We start from the raw sequence: 12,299 nt of genomic DNA on the forward strand, positions 1-12,299 counted from the left end.
CCTCCACCAGAAAGTCTTATCAATCTAAATGGAAGCAATTTTTCCATCTGGGTGCACTGGGTCAAGAGCACCCATTGAGGTTCCCTAAGACGTAAACAGGCAGAGTTACATGTACTGTGGAAGCCATGTGGCCTAGAAGTTGTAGCATTTGTCATGCTGTTATGTGATAATGTGAGGAGACCCTCTGACAAATCTGAATTAGAGTACTGAGTGTCTGTTGAAACATGTAGGCTTGAATTTGAGTCTTGTCTAAGAGGGCTCCAATGAACTCCAAAGTCTGCATGGGTTTTAGACATAATGTTTTTGTAGATGACTGCAAATCTTAAAAATATGAGTAGACAAATTGTTGCATTCATGACCTGGTGAACCTGTTGAGGTATGGATGCCTTGATCAGCCAGTCGACTAGGTTAGGGAACACATTAAAACTCTGTGAGCGAAGGACTGCAGCCACTACAAGACATTTCATGAATACCCTGGGTGTTAATGCCAGTCCAAAAGGGAGTACCTTGTATTGAAAGTGGCATGTTTCCACTTGAAAGCAAAGATATTTCCTGTGGGCTGGGAGGATGAGAATATGTATGTAGGCTTCCTTGAGGTCTAGAGAACAGAACCAGTTGTTCTTCTCCATTACAGGTAATAAGATTCCCAGAGAGACTATTCAAAATTTCTCCTTGACCAAGCATTTGTTGAGGGCATGGAGGTCCAGAATTGGACAAAGAACTCAATTTTTTTTTCAGTATGAGAAAATATTCTGAGTAGTACCCTCTGCCCCTCCCCTAAAAGGGAATTTCTATGGCATTAAGCTGGAGTAGGGCTGAGAGCTGGCAAAGGAGGGTCTTTTACTGGGAGTAGGAGGGTCTTTTACTGGGACTTGGAAAAAAATACTCTCTTGGGGGATGATTTGGGTGTCTTTTGTGCAATTGAAAGACATAGCCCTGACTCATCACTTCAAAGACCCAGTGATCTGAAGTTATAAGTTGATGATCATTGGCGAGTCATCCCCTGGTAGGTAGAGTCTGAGGTGAAGGTTGAGAAAAAAATACTGACTATGCTCTCTAGAAGAAAGTCAAAAAGACTGCTATAGTTTGGATTGAGAAGGCACAGACTGCTGCCTTTGTTGTCTGGACCGTCTTTTGAGTCGTTAGTTGAGTAGACATAGCAGGTTGATGATATCTGTGTTTCAAGTAGAAATTTGTGTGCTTGAGTGTTTGACTATCTCCTTGTAGGCTGAGATTGAGGATAAGCTCGTTATGAAGATAGTATGATATTTGATTTTTTTGTTGTTGAGTGGCCTCCTTTATACAGTTTTTGTATAAATCATCTCCTATTCAGGATGTTAGAAAGACAGTCTTGAATGTTGACATCCAGATCAGATATCTGCAGCCACATTTGTCTGTGCATTGCAATGGATACTGTAGAGGCTCGAGAGGTAATATCAAAGGTGTCAAATGTAGAACGAGCCATGTATTTCCTTGTTTCAAGGGGATCATTGACTAAATGATGGTATGAGTGAAGATGTTCTGATGGAATATATTGGCCATAGAGATATCTCCTGGACAAGAGACTTCAGATAAAATGTCGTGTAAAAATTGTAGTTTTAAATTCTGTTTGTCAGTATGGTTGCTTGGAATATTTTGTGTCCAGAGTTCTACCTTCTTTCCCAGGGGGATTACTGGCATAAGTCCTGGTACTAAGTGCCTTCTTCAAGGTAGACTCTGTGACCAAAAATTGGTGTTGTAATTGTGGTCTATCAAAGCCAGGACAGGATTGGATTCTATAGAGGTTGTCCAACTTTCATTGTGTTACTTGGACGTTATGAGGAGATTCCCAGTTTGTTTGTTTTTTAATAAGGCCTCTTTCATGAGGTTGTGGAGTGGAACCTTTAGCATTCTTTGTAGTCAACTGCATCCATGTATTCTGCTCACGGTTGTTTTTCAGATTCCATTTTTATAGGAAATGCCTGCCCCATTTGTCTGATAAACTTTGCAAAGGAAAGACTTTCTGGAGGCGACCTGTGGGGTGAATTTCATGGTGTACTGTAAGAATCTTCCGCTGACAGATCTGGACAGCTGCTGAAAAAGCAGAAAGATAAAACTGAGTCATATTTCTGGACATTCGGTCTTGAAGATTCAGATTGTATAAGGGAACGTCGAGAGTGATATAATGAACTTCATTCTCTTGAAGTGGATGCAAGTCTTATTGGTGATAATGGACACCTATGATGTGCGCCGAAGTCGAGCAACAATGAACATACTTCATGTGCATCTGTATCGTGTTGTGGCCACAGGTGGTGTACTTCGGCATCATGCACCGATTGACAGCGGTGATGTGCCTCGACCTTGTGCATCAATGATGGATGCATCTGATGTGTGCTGATGTCATGTGTTGATAATGAATACCCATGACATGTCTCATCATGCATTAATTATGTCAGTGCTGGTGACTTCCTCCACAGGAAAACGCAGAAGACCTTATTCTGTCTCTTTCTCTCACATACAGGGCGGCTCTACATCGACACCACAAATCACCCTGAGGAACAGATACCAGCTGCTACAGGAAGGTCTTGACAACGAGAAACAGGAAGTTGTTCAGCAGACGGTTCCAGTTCCAGAGTCAACAGATCGGCCCACTCCTAAGAAGCGCAGAGTGGTGGTCATTGGGGATTTGCTGCTGAGGGGCACCGAGGGTCCAATTTGTAGATCAGACCTGAAATCAAGAGAGGTCTGCTGTTTGCCAGGGGCCAGGATCCGGGATGTAACCGCTTGCCTGGACAGACTCATCAAGCCCCGTGACCACTTCCCCATGATTCTCATCCACGTCAGAACCAACGACACCACCAGGAGCACCCCGGAGAGCATACCTGAAGACTTCAGAGCCCTGGGTGAGAAGCTGAGGAGGATGGATGCGCAGGTGGTCTTCTCCTTGATCCTCCCAGTAAGGGGCAAGGGCAGTGCCAGGGAGGATCGCATCCAGAGGGCAAACGACTGGCTGCAGGGATGGTGCAAGGAGATGAACTTTGGGTTCTTGCACCATGGAGAGGCATTGCAAGGACTACAGGGACCAGACGGGTTACACCTGACCAGAAGAGGGAAGAACGTCCTTGGACACTGTCTAGCCCGCCTACTACACAGGGCTTTAAACTAGGTAAGTTGGGGGAGGGTACGGGCACAAACAACCTACCTGGCGAGCTAAGCTGCCAATACTTTTTTGAGACTAAGGTAAGTAAACACCGATCTGGGTCAGGGGAGAGTATACACACTTTCGAGTCTGGGGTTGGCCCACATTATAATTCTGGGTCACATTGTAAGTCAGGGTCTAAGGGGAGTACACATTGTAATTCAGGGTCTAAGGGGAGTACACATTGTAATTCTGGGTCCAGCGAGAGAACACACATTGCAAATTGTACTAAAGGAGTTCAAGTAGCCCAAGTGGGAATACCCCCACGGGGTACACACATTTCCGAGTCTGGGATAGGAACACACTGTAGTTCTGGGTCTAGGGAGTCCGGGATAGGTGCACGTTGTAACTCTGGGTCTAGGTAAATGTACAAAACATGCGAATAATGCTAAAGGTGTCCAAGTAGCTCAAGCGGGAACATCCCCACTGAGACGTAACAAACATACAACATGGAGGGCTATGTACGTAAACGCCCACAGTCTGGGAAACAAGATCCTGGAATTAGAAACAGAAATGAGGAATGCCGACCTGGATGTGGTGGCGATATCTGAAACCTGGCTCACGGACTCCCACGAGTGGGACATGGTCATACCGGGTTACAACTTGCTTCGCCGGAACAGGGAGGGCAAAATGGGAGGAGGTGTAGCATTATATACTAAAGATGACATTAAGGTCACCAGAATCACAGATGTCCACTACACTGGGGAATCCCTTTGGGTAAATTTGGCCAGAGGGAAGGACAAATGCCTGTATCTTGGCATAATATACAGACCCCCAAGACAACAGGATGACCTAGATATGGAATTAATCGGAGATATAGAAAATATCACCTTGCGTGGGGACACAGTATTGTTAGGTGACTTCAACATGCCTGATGTGGATTGGGACATGCTTTCCTCTGCTTCCGGCAGCAGCAGGAAGCTATTAAACTCTATGAAGGGAGCAAGACTCAGGCAACTGGTGTTGGAACCAACAAGGGATCAGGCAATACTGGACCTGATACTTACCAATGGAGAAAGTGTCACAGAGGTCTCAGTGGGCGACACATTGGCCTCCAGTGACCACAACATGGTATGGTTCAATCTCAGGAAAGGTTTCACTAAATCTACCACACTGACCAAGGTCCTCAAATTCAAGGACACAAACTTCAAAGAAATGGGAGACTTCGTTCACCAGGCACTACAAAGCCAAGCAGAAACCGATAACGTGGAAGAAATGTGGTCGACTTTGAAAGCCACCATACAAGAAGCAACAAACTGCTATGTTAAATCAGTAAGTAAACGGCGAAGGAACAATAAGCCACAGTGGTTCTCTGCGGAGATTTCGGACCTCATCAAGGAGAAGAAAAAAGCATTCATCTCTTACAAACAATCAGGGAAACAGGACACTAGGGAAGTCTATCTGGCCAAGTCAAAAGCCGTCAAAACAGCAGTTAGGGAGGCCAAATTCTGCATGGAGGGGTCTCTAGCAAAGAACATCCAGAAAGGAGATAAATCCTTCTTCAGGTATATCAGTGACAGAAATAAGAACTCAGGCGGGATAGTACATCTTAGGAAACCAGACGGAGACTATGTAGAAGCGGACTCGGAAAAAGCCCAACTGTTAAATGAATACTTCTGCTCAGTCTTCATCCGCGAGGCGCCAGGACTCGGCCCTCAGCTACAAACAAGGGTTGACGCAGATGACCCGTTTAGTAATTTCGAGTTTACACCCAGCGGTGTCTACTGCGAGATGTCAAAGCTTAAGGTTAACAAGGCAATGGGGCCTGACTACCTACACCCCAGGGTGCTCAGGGAGTTGTGTGATGTCTTGGCGGAACCGCTATCCGCGCTCTTCAATCTCTCCTTTAGTACGGATAACGTCCCGTTGGACTGGAAGACGGCTAATGTCATTCCACTCCACAAGAAAGGCTCCAAGATGGAGACAGCAAACTACAGACCGGTGAGTCTCACATCAATAGTGTGCAAACTAATGGAAACTCTAATCAAACGCCAATTGGATACGATCCTGAACGAGGAGAATCTACGGGATCCCCGTCAACATGGATTTACTAAGGGGAGATCCTGCCAATCCAACCTGATCAGCTTCTTTGACTGGGTGACGAGGAAGCTGGATGCTGGGGAGTCCCTGGACATCGTATACCTGGACTTCAGTAAAGCATTCGATAGCGTACCACACCGCAGGTTGCTGAGCAAGATGAGTTCTATAGGATTGGGCGACACATTGACGAAATGGGTTGGGAACTGGTTTGGAGGTAGGCTTCAGAGGGTAGTGGTGAACGGCACCCCCTCCGAAATGACGGAGGTAATCAGTGGAGTGCCGCAGGGCTCGGTCCTAGGCCCGATCCTATTCAACATCTTTATAAGAGACTTGGCAGAAGGGCTGCGAGGTAAAATAACATTATTCGCCGATGACGCCAAACTAAGCAATGTAGTGGGCAAAAGCACAACAGACATAAATTTAATGTTCGACAACATGATGCATGACCTACTCCTACTGAAGCGCTGATCTAGGTCCTGGCAACTCAGCTTCAATGCCAAAAAATGCAAAGTCATGCACCTGGGCAGCCAAAATCCATGCAAGACTTACACCCTTAATGGCGAGATCCTAACAAGAACTGAAGCAGAACGAGACTTAGGGGTGATCGTCAGTGAGAACATGAAGACTGCCAATCAAGTGGAGCAAGCTTCATCCAAGGCAAGGCAAATCATAGGTTGCATACGCAGGAGTTTCGTCAGCCGTAAGCCTGAAGTCATTATGCCATTGTATAGATCCATGGTGAGGCCCCACCTGGAATACTGTGTGCAATTCTGGAGGCCGCATTACCGTAAGGATATGTTGAGACTGGAGTCGGTCCAGAGAATGGCCACCCAGATGGTCTCGGGACTCAAGGATCTCCCGTACGAGGAACGGCTGGATAAGTTGCAGCTGTACTCACTCGAGGAACGCAGAGAGAGGGGTGACATGATCGAGACATTCAAGTATCTCATGGACCGCATCAAGGTGGAAGAAGATATCTTCTTTTTCAAGGGTCCCGCAGCAACAAGGGGGCATCCGTGGAAAATCAGGGGCGGGAAACTGCACGGGGACACCAGGAAATTCTTTTTCACTGAAAGGGTGTTGATCGCTGGAATAGTCTTCCACTTTAGGTTATTGAGGCCAGCAGCGTGCCTGATTTTAAGGCCAAATGGGATAGACACGTGGGATCTATTCACAGAGAAAGGTAGGGGAGGGTCATTGGGGTGGGCAGACTAGATGGGCCGTGGCCCTTATCTGCCGTCTATTTCTATGTTTCTATGATGCTCAGACTGAGCAGAGGCTTGGAATGTTGAGGCAGAAATTTGCATAGCATGCTCTTGCAGCAGCCCAGTTAGTTCTTTCTGCAATAGTTCTCTGTACTGATCGTGCAGTGATGGCACCAGTACCGATACTTGCAAAGGTACTATGGGTGCGGGCTGCATCAAGTGTTGGAGTATTTGTGACTTTGAGACATGCTTCATAGGTGTTTCAGTCTATTGTTGCTTAAAGTGCTTCAATGGTGAAGACTGCAGAAACAGACCTAGAGGGAGAAATGTTTTTTGACTAGGTTCCTCTGAGAGAGGCAGCACCCGGAGAACAGATGTTGGACAATGTGCATCAGCGTCTGAATTTTCAGACATTATTGATATCCCAAAAGTTGACCCAACAATTTTCTCATATCTCAACTTTCTGGCTTTAAGTGACATCTTCTGCAACTTGGAGCAGAGCGTGCAAGAAACATCCTGGTGTTTAGGATCTAGGCGCTGGGCACACCAGTTGTGTAGGTCCATACCTGAAATAGTCCTTTGACATAGAGTGCACTCTTTGGATCCACTTAATACCTTGGACATGGACAGGAAAACTGCCGACATGAGGTTACAAGACTCAATGGTTAGAGGGAGGTTGAGTAAAAGATATACTGAAAAAAGGTGACGTTACTTTAGAACAGGCTGAAAAAGGGCCAGTAGGCCCAAAAATTAAAGTTAGCAATAAATTGAAAGCTTTGGTATCAAATGAAAGAGATAAGAAGAAAATAAAAAATTTTGACTCAGACAGGAAGACGCAAAAAATATGCATACAATCCTTTCCTTACCAGACTTATAAACTCTGCTTTACTATCTGGCCTATTCTCCGCAGAAATGGGACATATTGCCTTGTCTCCATTACTGAAAAAAGCTGATCTTAAACCTTCCTTACCATCTAACTACCGCCCCATAGCAAATATCCCTCTCCTGACTCAAATGCTAGAAGCCATCATTTCTAACCAGCTCTCATCTTACCTAGAGAGATTATCCATTCTCTTACCATACCAATATGGCTTCAGACCCAACTTCAGCACCGAATCCCCCTACTGGTCTCCTTAATTTCAAAGGTGCAACAATTACATTCTCGTAATAAGTTCGCTGTCCTATTACAATTCAGTCTCTCTGCAGCTTTCGATGTCGTCCACCACGATATTCTAATTTATCAACTTTCCGAGATAGGCATCGACTCCACCGTCCTAGAGTGGTTCTCGAACTTCTTACGCTCCCATTCCTACACTGTCAACACAAATGGCACCATGTCCGCTCCTTGGAAACCAACTTGCGGAGTCCCGCAGCTATCACCCCTATCCCCTATTCTCTTCAACATCTATATGTCTTCCCTGAAACTCTTCCAACTATCTCCCCTTGAAACAATCTATACATATGCTGATGACATCCTTGTCCTTCTCGAGACAGACCTGAACCTCACCAATCTCTCCGAGAACATTACAGTTTGCATAACGAGACTCCATTCCTGGTCCCTCTCAGTACAAATGAAACTAAACGAATCCAAAACAAAACTGCTCTGGCTCGGCCCCAAAATTAGAACAGCTGCCCACCCTCTTCTCACTGCCCTCTGGCACCATGCTGCAGCTTGAGTTCTCAAGCAAGGTCCTAGGCATCATTATTGATTCTTCCCTTTCCTTCAATGACCACCTCAACTCCTTGGTAAAGTCATGCTTTTTTAGCCTCCACATGTTGAGGAAAGTAAGATCCTACTTCCGCCATCAACATTTTGCCATCCTTGTCCAATCTATCATCCTCTCCAGACTAGACTACTGTTATGCCATCTATTTAAGCCTAACTAAAAAAAGTTTTCAAAGACTTCAGCTAATCCAGAACACTGCGGCTAAGTTGATATTTGCAAAATGCAAATTTGATCATGTCTCCCCACTTCTGGCCAAATTTCACTGGCTCCCAGCAATTTCCAGAGTTCATTTCAAATGCACTTGCCTAGCTTTTAAGATCCTTCACGGCATCCTCCCTCCCCTTATTCCACTATCTTATAACTCCTCGAGTCCTGATTCCACCAGGCCTAACCAAAAACATAAACTATACTTCCCCTCTCTACAAGGTATTCTCTATGCGGGTAAATTGGGAAAATCTCTCCTCTTCAAAATCACAGGGCTTTGGAATAATCTTCCTGTCCCACTATGGAATCTGGGCTCCTTCCAATTATTCTGTAAGCACCTGAAAACTTGGCTTTTCACAAAAATGTAATGCTCTCTTCCCCCCTGTACTCAACCCCAACCCCTTATTCTTTTACTTCCTATATTTAAGTTCTTGTAAACCGTGCTGAGCTCTATAATTATGGAGAGGATGCGGTATATAAACTTAAGGTTTAGTTTAGTTTACAATATATGCATTAAATATGCGTATAATAAAATACACACTTAGAGGAACTTTAGAGTATCTTTGCTCCTTGGAAAACAAAGAACTGATGGTCCCATGAGTTGGCAGCAGGCAGGAAGGCACTCACACATGCGCAGTGCGGGCAGTGTGAGATTTTTTTTTCATTTTAAAAGTTACAGTAAACTTTTGCGCTGTCTGTACCAGGCTCAATGAATGATATCACCCACATATGAGAATATGCTGCCTACTTGTCCTCGGATACACCTACTATATCTGAATGTAACTCACCTTGAACTGGTACCTAAAAGCTGTGAAATAATTCAAAACAAAAAAAAACAGCAACAAAAATCTCCTCCACCCAAGGCTCGCTTGCTGTTGGCAAGTTTTAAACACCAGTAGCAGCATGCAAAGAAACATTCAGATATTCAGCAGCAGTACTTAAGACAGTGGCTGCCAATAAATATCAGGATACTGTAGTAAGTATCTGGTGCTATCTGGGTAGCACTTAAAATAGACATTTTGCATCCTAAGTTATACAAGATAGTTAGCCAAGTAGCAGCACTGAAAACCACCACTATCTGGATAACTGATCTCTGCTCCAACTCTGTTCATGAACCACCTAGCACTATCTAGATAGTACTTTGGTGGTCTATAAAGACAGTGATACTATTGCTATGGGGCTGCTGAATATCTTTATCAGCACAATTTATCCAAATAGCAGGTGCTGCTACCCAGATAAATGCTTTAATATTGACTTCACGGTATAAGAGTTATTTTCTTTTTTTATTTTATATAGATTTCTACTGGCTCAGGACAGTCTCAAACTGAACAATTGCTTTAAAAACAATGGAATTAGAGCTACTTCTTCACCTGCATACTACAACAACTTACTCGCTCTTGGTATTGCCTTTCAAAATAAGCCATGTCATCTTCTTCTGATGACTTTAATTGTGCAACTTGTCTTGTCATATTAGAAGAACCTAAATAAATATAAGAGAAAATATCATAAGTTACTGAAGAAGGACTCTAATGTGCTCTCCAAAATCCTTTTCTAGTGCTATAGGTGTGTTATTCTGGACAGCAGGATATTCTCCTCATGCTCAAAGCCATGCAGAAGGAATCAATTCAAGGTTTTCAAATCATTTTCCTTCTCCAGAGGGCTCTGCCACCCCCTTCAGTTTTTTCTTTTGCACATGACTCGGAAGGTGTCTTTCTGATCTGCTCTGTATTTTTCTTTATTTTAGGTATCTTCATGGTTTTTGTAGCTATCGGTGCACCAGAGATCCCCAGTACAGGGGAAAGCTCTGTCTGAGAAGCAGACTTAGGTCTGTAGCTGGCAGATTAATTCCTTGGGGACCTGTTTTAGCCAGCTTGCAGAAAACTTTGTGGAGCTCAGGGTCATATCCCTGGTAGCTGAGCTCACCTACTGAATCACATAGGCTTGAGTGCAGACTATTAGGCTTCCACAGGAGGCTCTCAGGGTGTAGGATGCAGGATGCAATTTCACCTCACCCCTTCCCATGCATGATTCTGTGGGGCTTGATGATCAGTCTGACTGGCAGCCTGAAGATCTCAGCATTTGGAGGACTGACTGATTGAGACAAAGATTCTTCTCTCAGATCCAGCTAATGCTTAGAGCTAAGGCAGGCTGCAGCACCTTCAGAGAATATGTCATAGTAAGCCTATTACAAGCTATGGGAAAAATCAAGGGAATGGGTCTGAAAACTATTTTTAAAAGTTTCTGCCAAGGTTTCCCTACCTCTAAAATCCTGTTTTCTGGGTTTTTACTTTTAGTAAAATCATTTTGAGCCACTTTTTGGTGTAAAAATGCTGCTGCGTTGGCCATATTGGATTTTGCCTCAAAGCTGGCAGGGATAGAGTCCTTGGGCTCTCTTAACCCCTAATTCATACCAGATTTGTGCTGGTTGAATGCCAAAAGAATGCCCTTGTGCCACATGCCATGTAGCACATGAAGGGGGGTGGAAGCATCGGGCTTAGCCTTCCCTTTAGGGCGGCTCTAGGGCTGAGGAACATTTGGAGGGAGAAGATCTCTCCCAAAGCCCCAGAACTTTAGAGTACGTAAGCAAGAAGCCAGGAAGAGAATCAGTTGAACTCTCAAGGAAGACAAGGCCATAATGGAGAGATTAAATGAATTATTTGCTTTGGTCTTCACTAAGGAAGATGTGGGGCAGTTGCCAGTGCCAGAAATGGTATTCAATTCTCAGAGAAACTCATACAAATCTCTAACACTGGATGATGTAATGGGTCAATTTGACAAACTGAACAGTAGCAAATCGCCTGGACCGGATGGCATACATCCCAGAGTGCTGATAGAACTGAAAAATGAACTTGCTGAGCTATTGTTAGTAATTTGTAATTTTTATTTAAAAACCAGCAGAGTACCAGAAGACTGGAGGGTGGCCAATGTGATGTCAATTTTTTAAAAAGGGTTCTAGAGGTGATACAGAAAATTATAGACCGGCAAGTCTGGTGAGTCTGAGGTCCATGCCGGGCAAAATGGTAGAGACTATTATAAAGAACAAAATGACAGAACATATACGTGAGCATGGATTATTGAGAGAAAGCCAATATGGTTTTACTCAAGGGAAATCTTGCCTCACCAATCCACCGCATTTCTTTGAAGAGGAGAATAAACATATGGATAAAGGTGAACCAGTTGATATTGTATATTTGTATTTTCAAAAGGCAAATGAATATGTACCTCATGAAAGACTTCTGAGAAAATTAGAAAGTCATAGGATAGGAGGTAATGTCAATTTATGGATTAAGAACTGGTTGAAAGACAGAAAACAGAGAGTGGGTTTAAATGGCCAATATTCTCTTTTTTTATGCAATTTTCAAATATTACAAGTTTACACTTGATAAAGAAAATAGATTACACTAGAAAAATTCCAGTAGCAATTGATAAAGGCAATACAATAAACAAAAGTGTAACTCTATGTTTACCTCAATTTAAAGAGAAAAAGAAATAGAGAGGAGACAAGATAACAGAAATCTTGGAGGAAAAAGAAACAATTTCAAAACAGGAAATTTTTTCCCTTTCAGAACCATTTAGGAATCATTTTTCTATCGCGATATTAACATCACAATCAGAGGGGGTGGATACCGCTATAGAAACTGGAGGTTGCTTTGCCTCTAAAAAATTCTTTAAATGTTCTGGATCCAAAAAAACATACATTTTATCACTCATTTTAACAATGCATGTACATGGAAATTGAAGATAAAAACACCCCTTTGAGTTCCAACACCTGAGATTTGAGTACCAAAAAGGCCTTCCTTCTCAGTTGTGTGGCCCTACAAAGGTCAGGAAAAATCATTACTGAATGATGCAGAAACTTTACATTCTTAAAGCGAAAATACAATACTGCAGTGGTGTAGCACCTTTCGCATTTGGGAGTTGAGGCTTATGGCTGACTGCTCCCTAA

The 12,299-nt window shown here is 43.6% G+C and overlaps 1 protein-coding gene across 4 annotated transcripts in view; it reads right to left on the reverse strand.

Moving 5' to 3' along the window:
• The window catches only part of FAM221A (family with sequence similarity 221 member A), a 226,730-nt gene that overhangs the window by 6,189 nt on the left and 208,242 nt on the right, over positions 1-12,299 (reverse strand). For all 4 annotated transcript variants that reach the window (XM_033930865.1, XM_033930866.1, XM_033930868.1 and 1 more), the window contains one exon: positions 9,745-9,833. In XM_033930865.1, coding sequence (XP_033786756.1) covers positions 9,745-9,833 — 89 coding nt within the window. The remainder of the gene's footprint in view (positions 1-9,744; positions 9,834-12,299) is intronic.

Source organism: Geotrypetes seraphini, chromosome 2 (genome assembly GCF_902459505.1).
Source record: "Geotrypetes seraphini chromosome 2, aGeoSer1.1, whole genome shotgun sequence".
Lineage (NCBI taxonomy): Eukaryota > Metazoa > Chordata > Amphibia > Gymnophiona > Dermophiidae > Geotrypetes > Geotrypetes seraphini.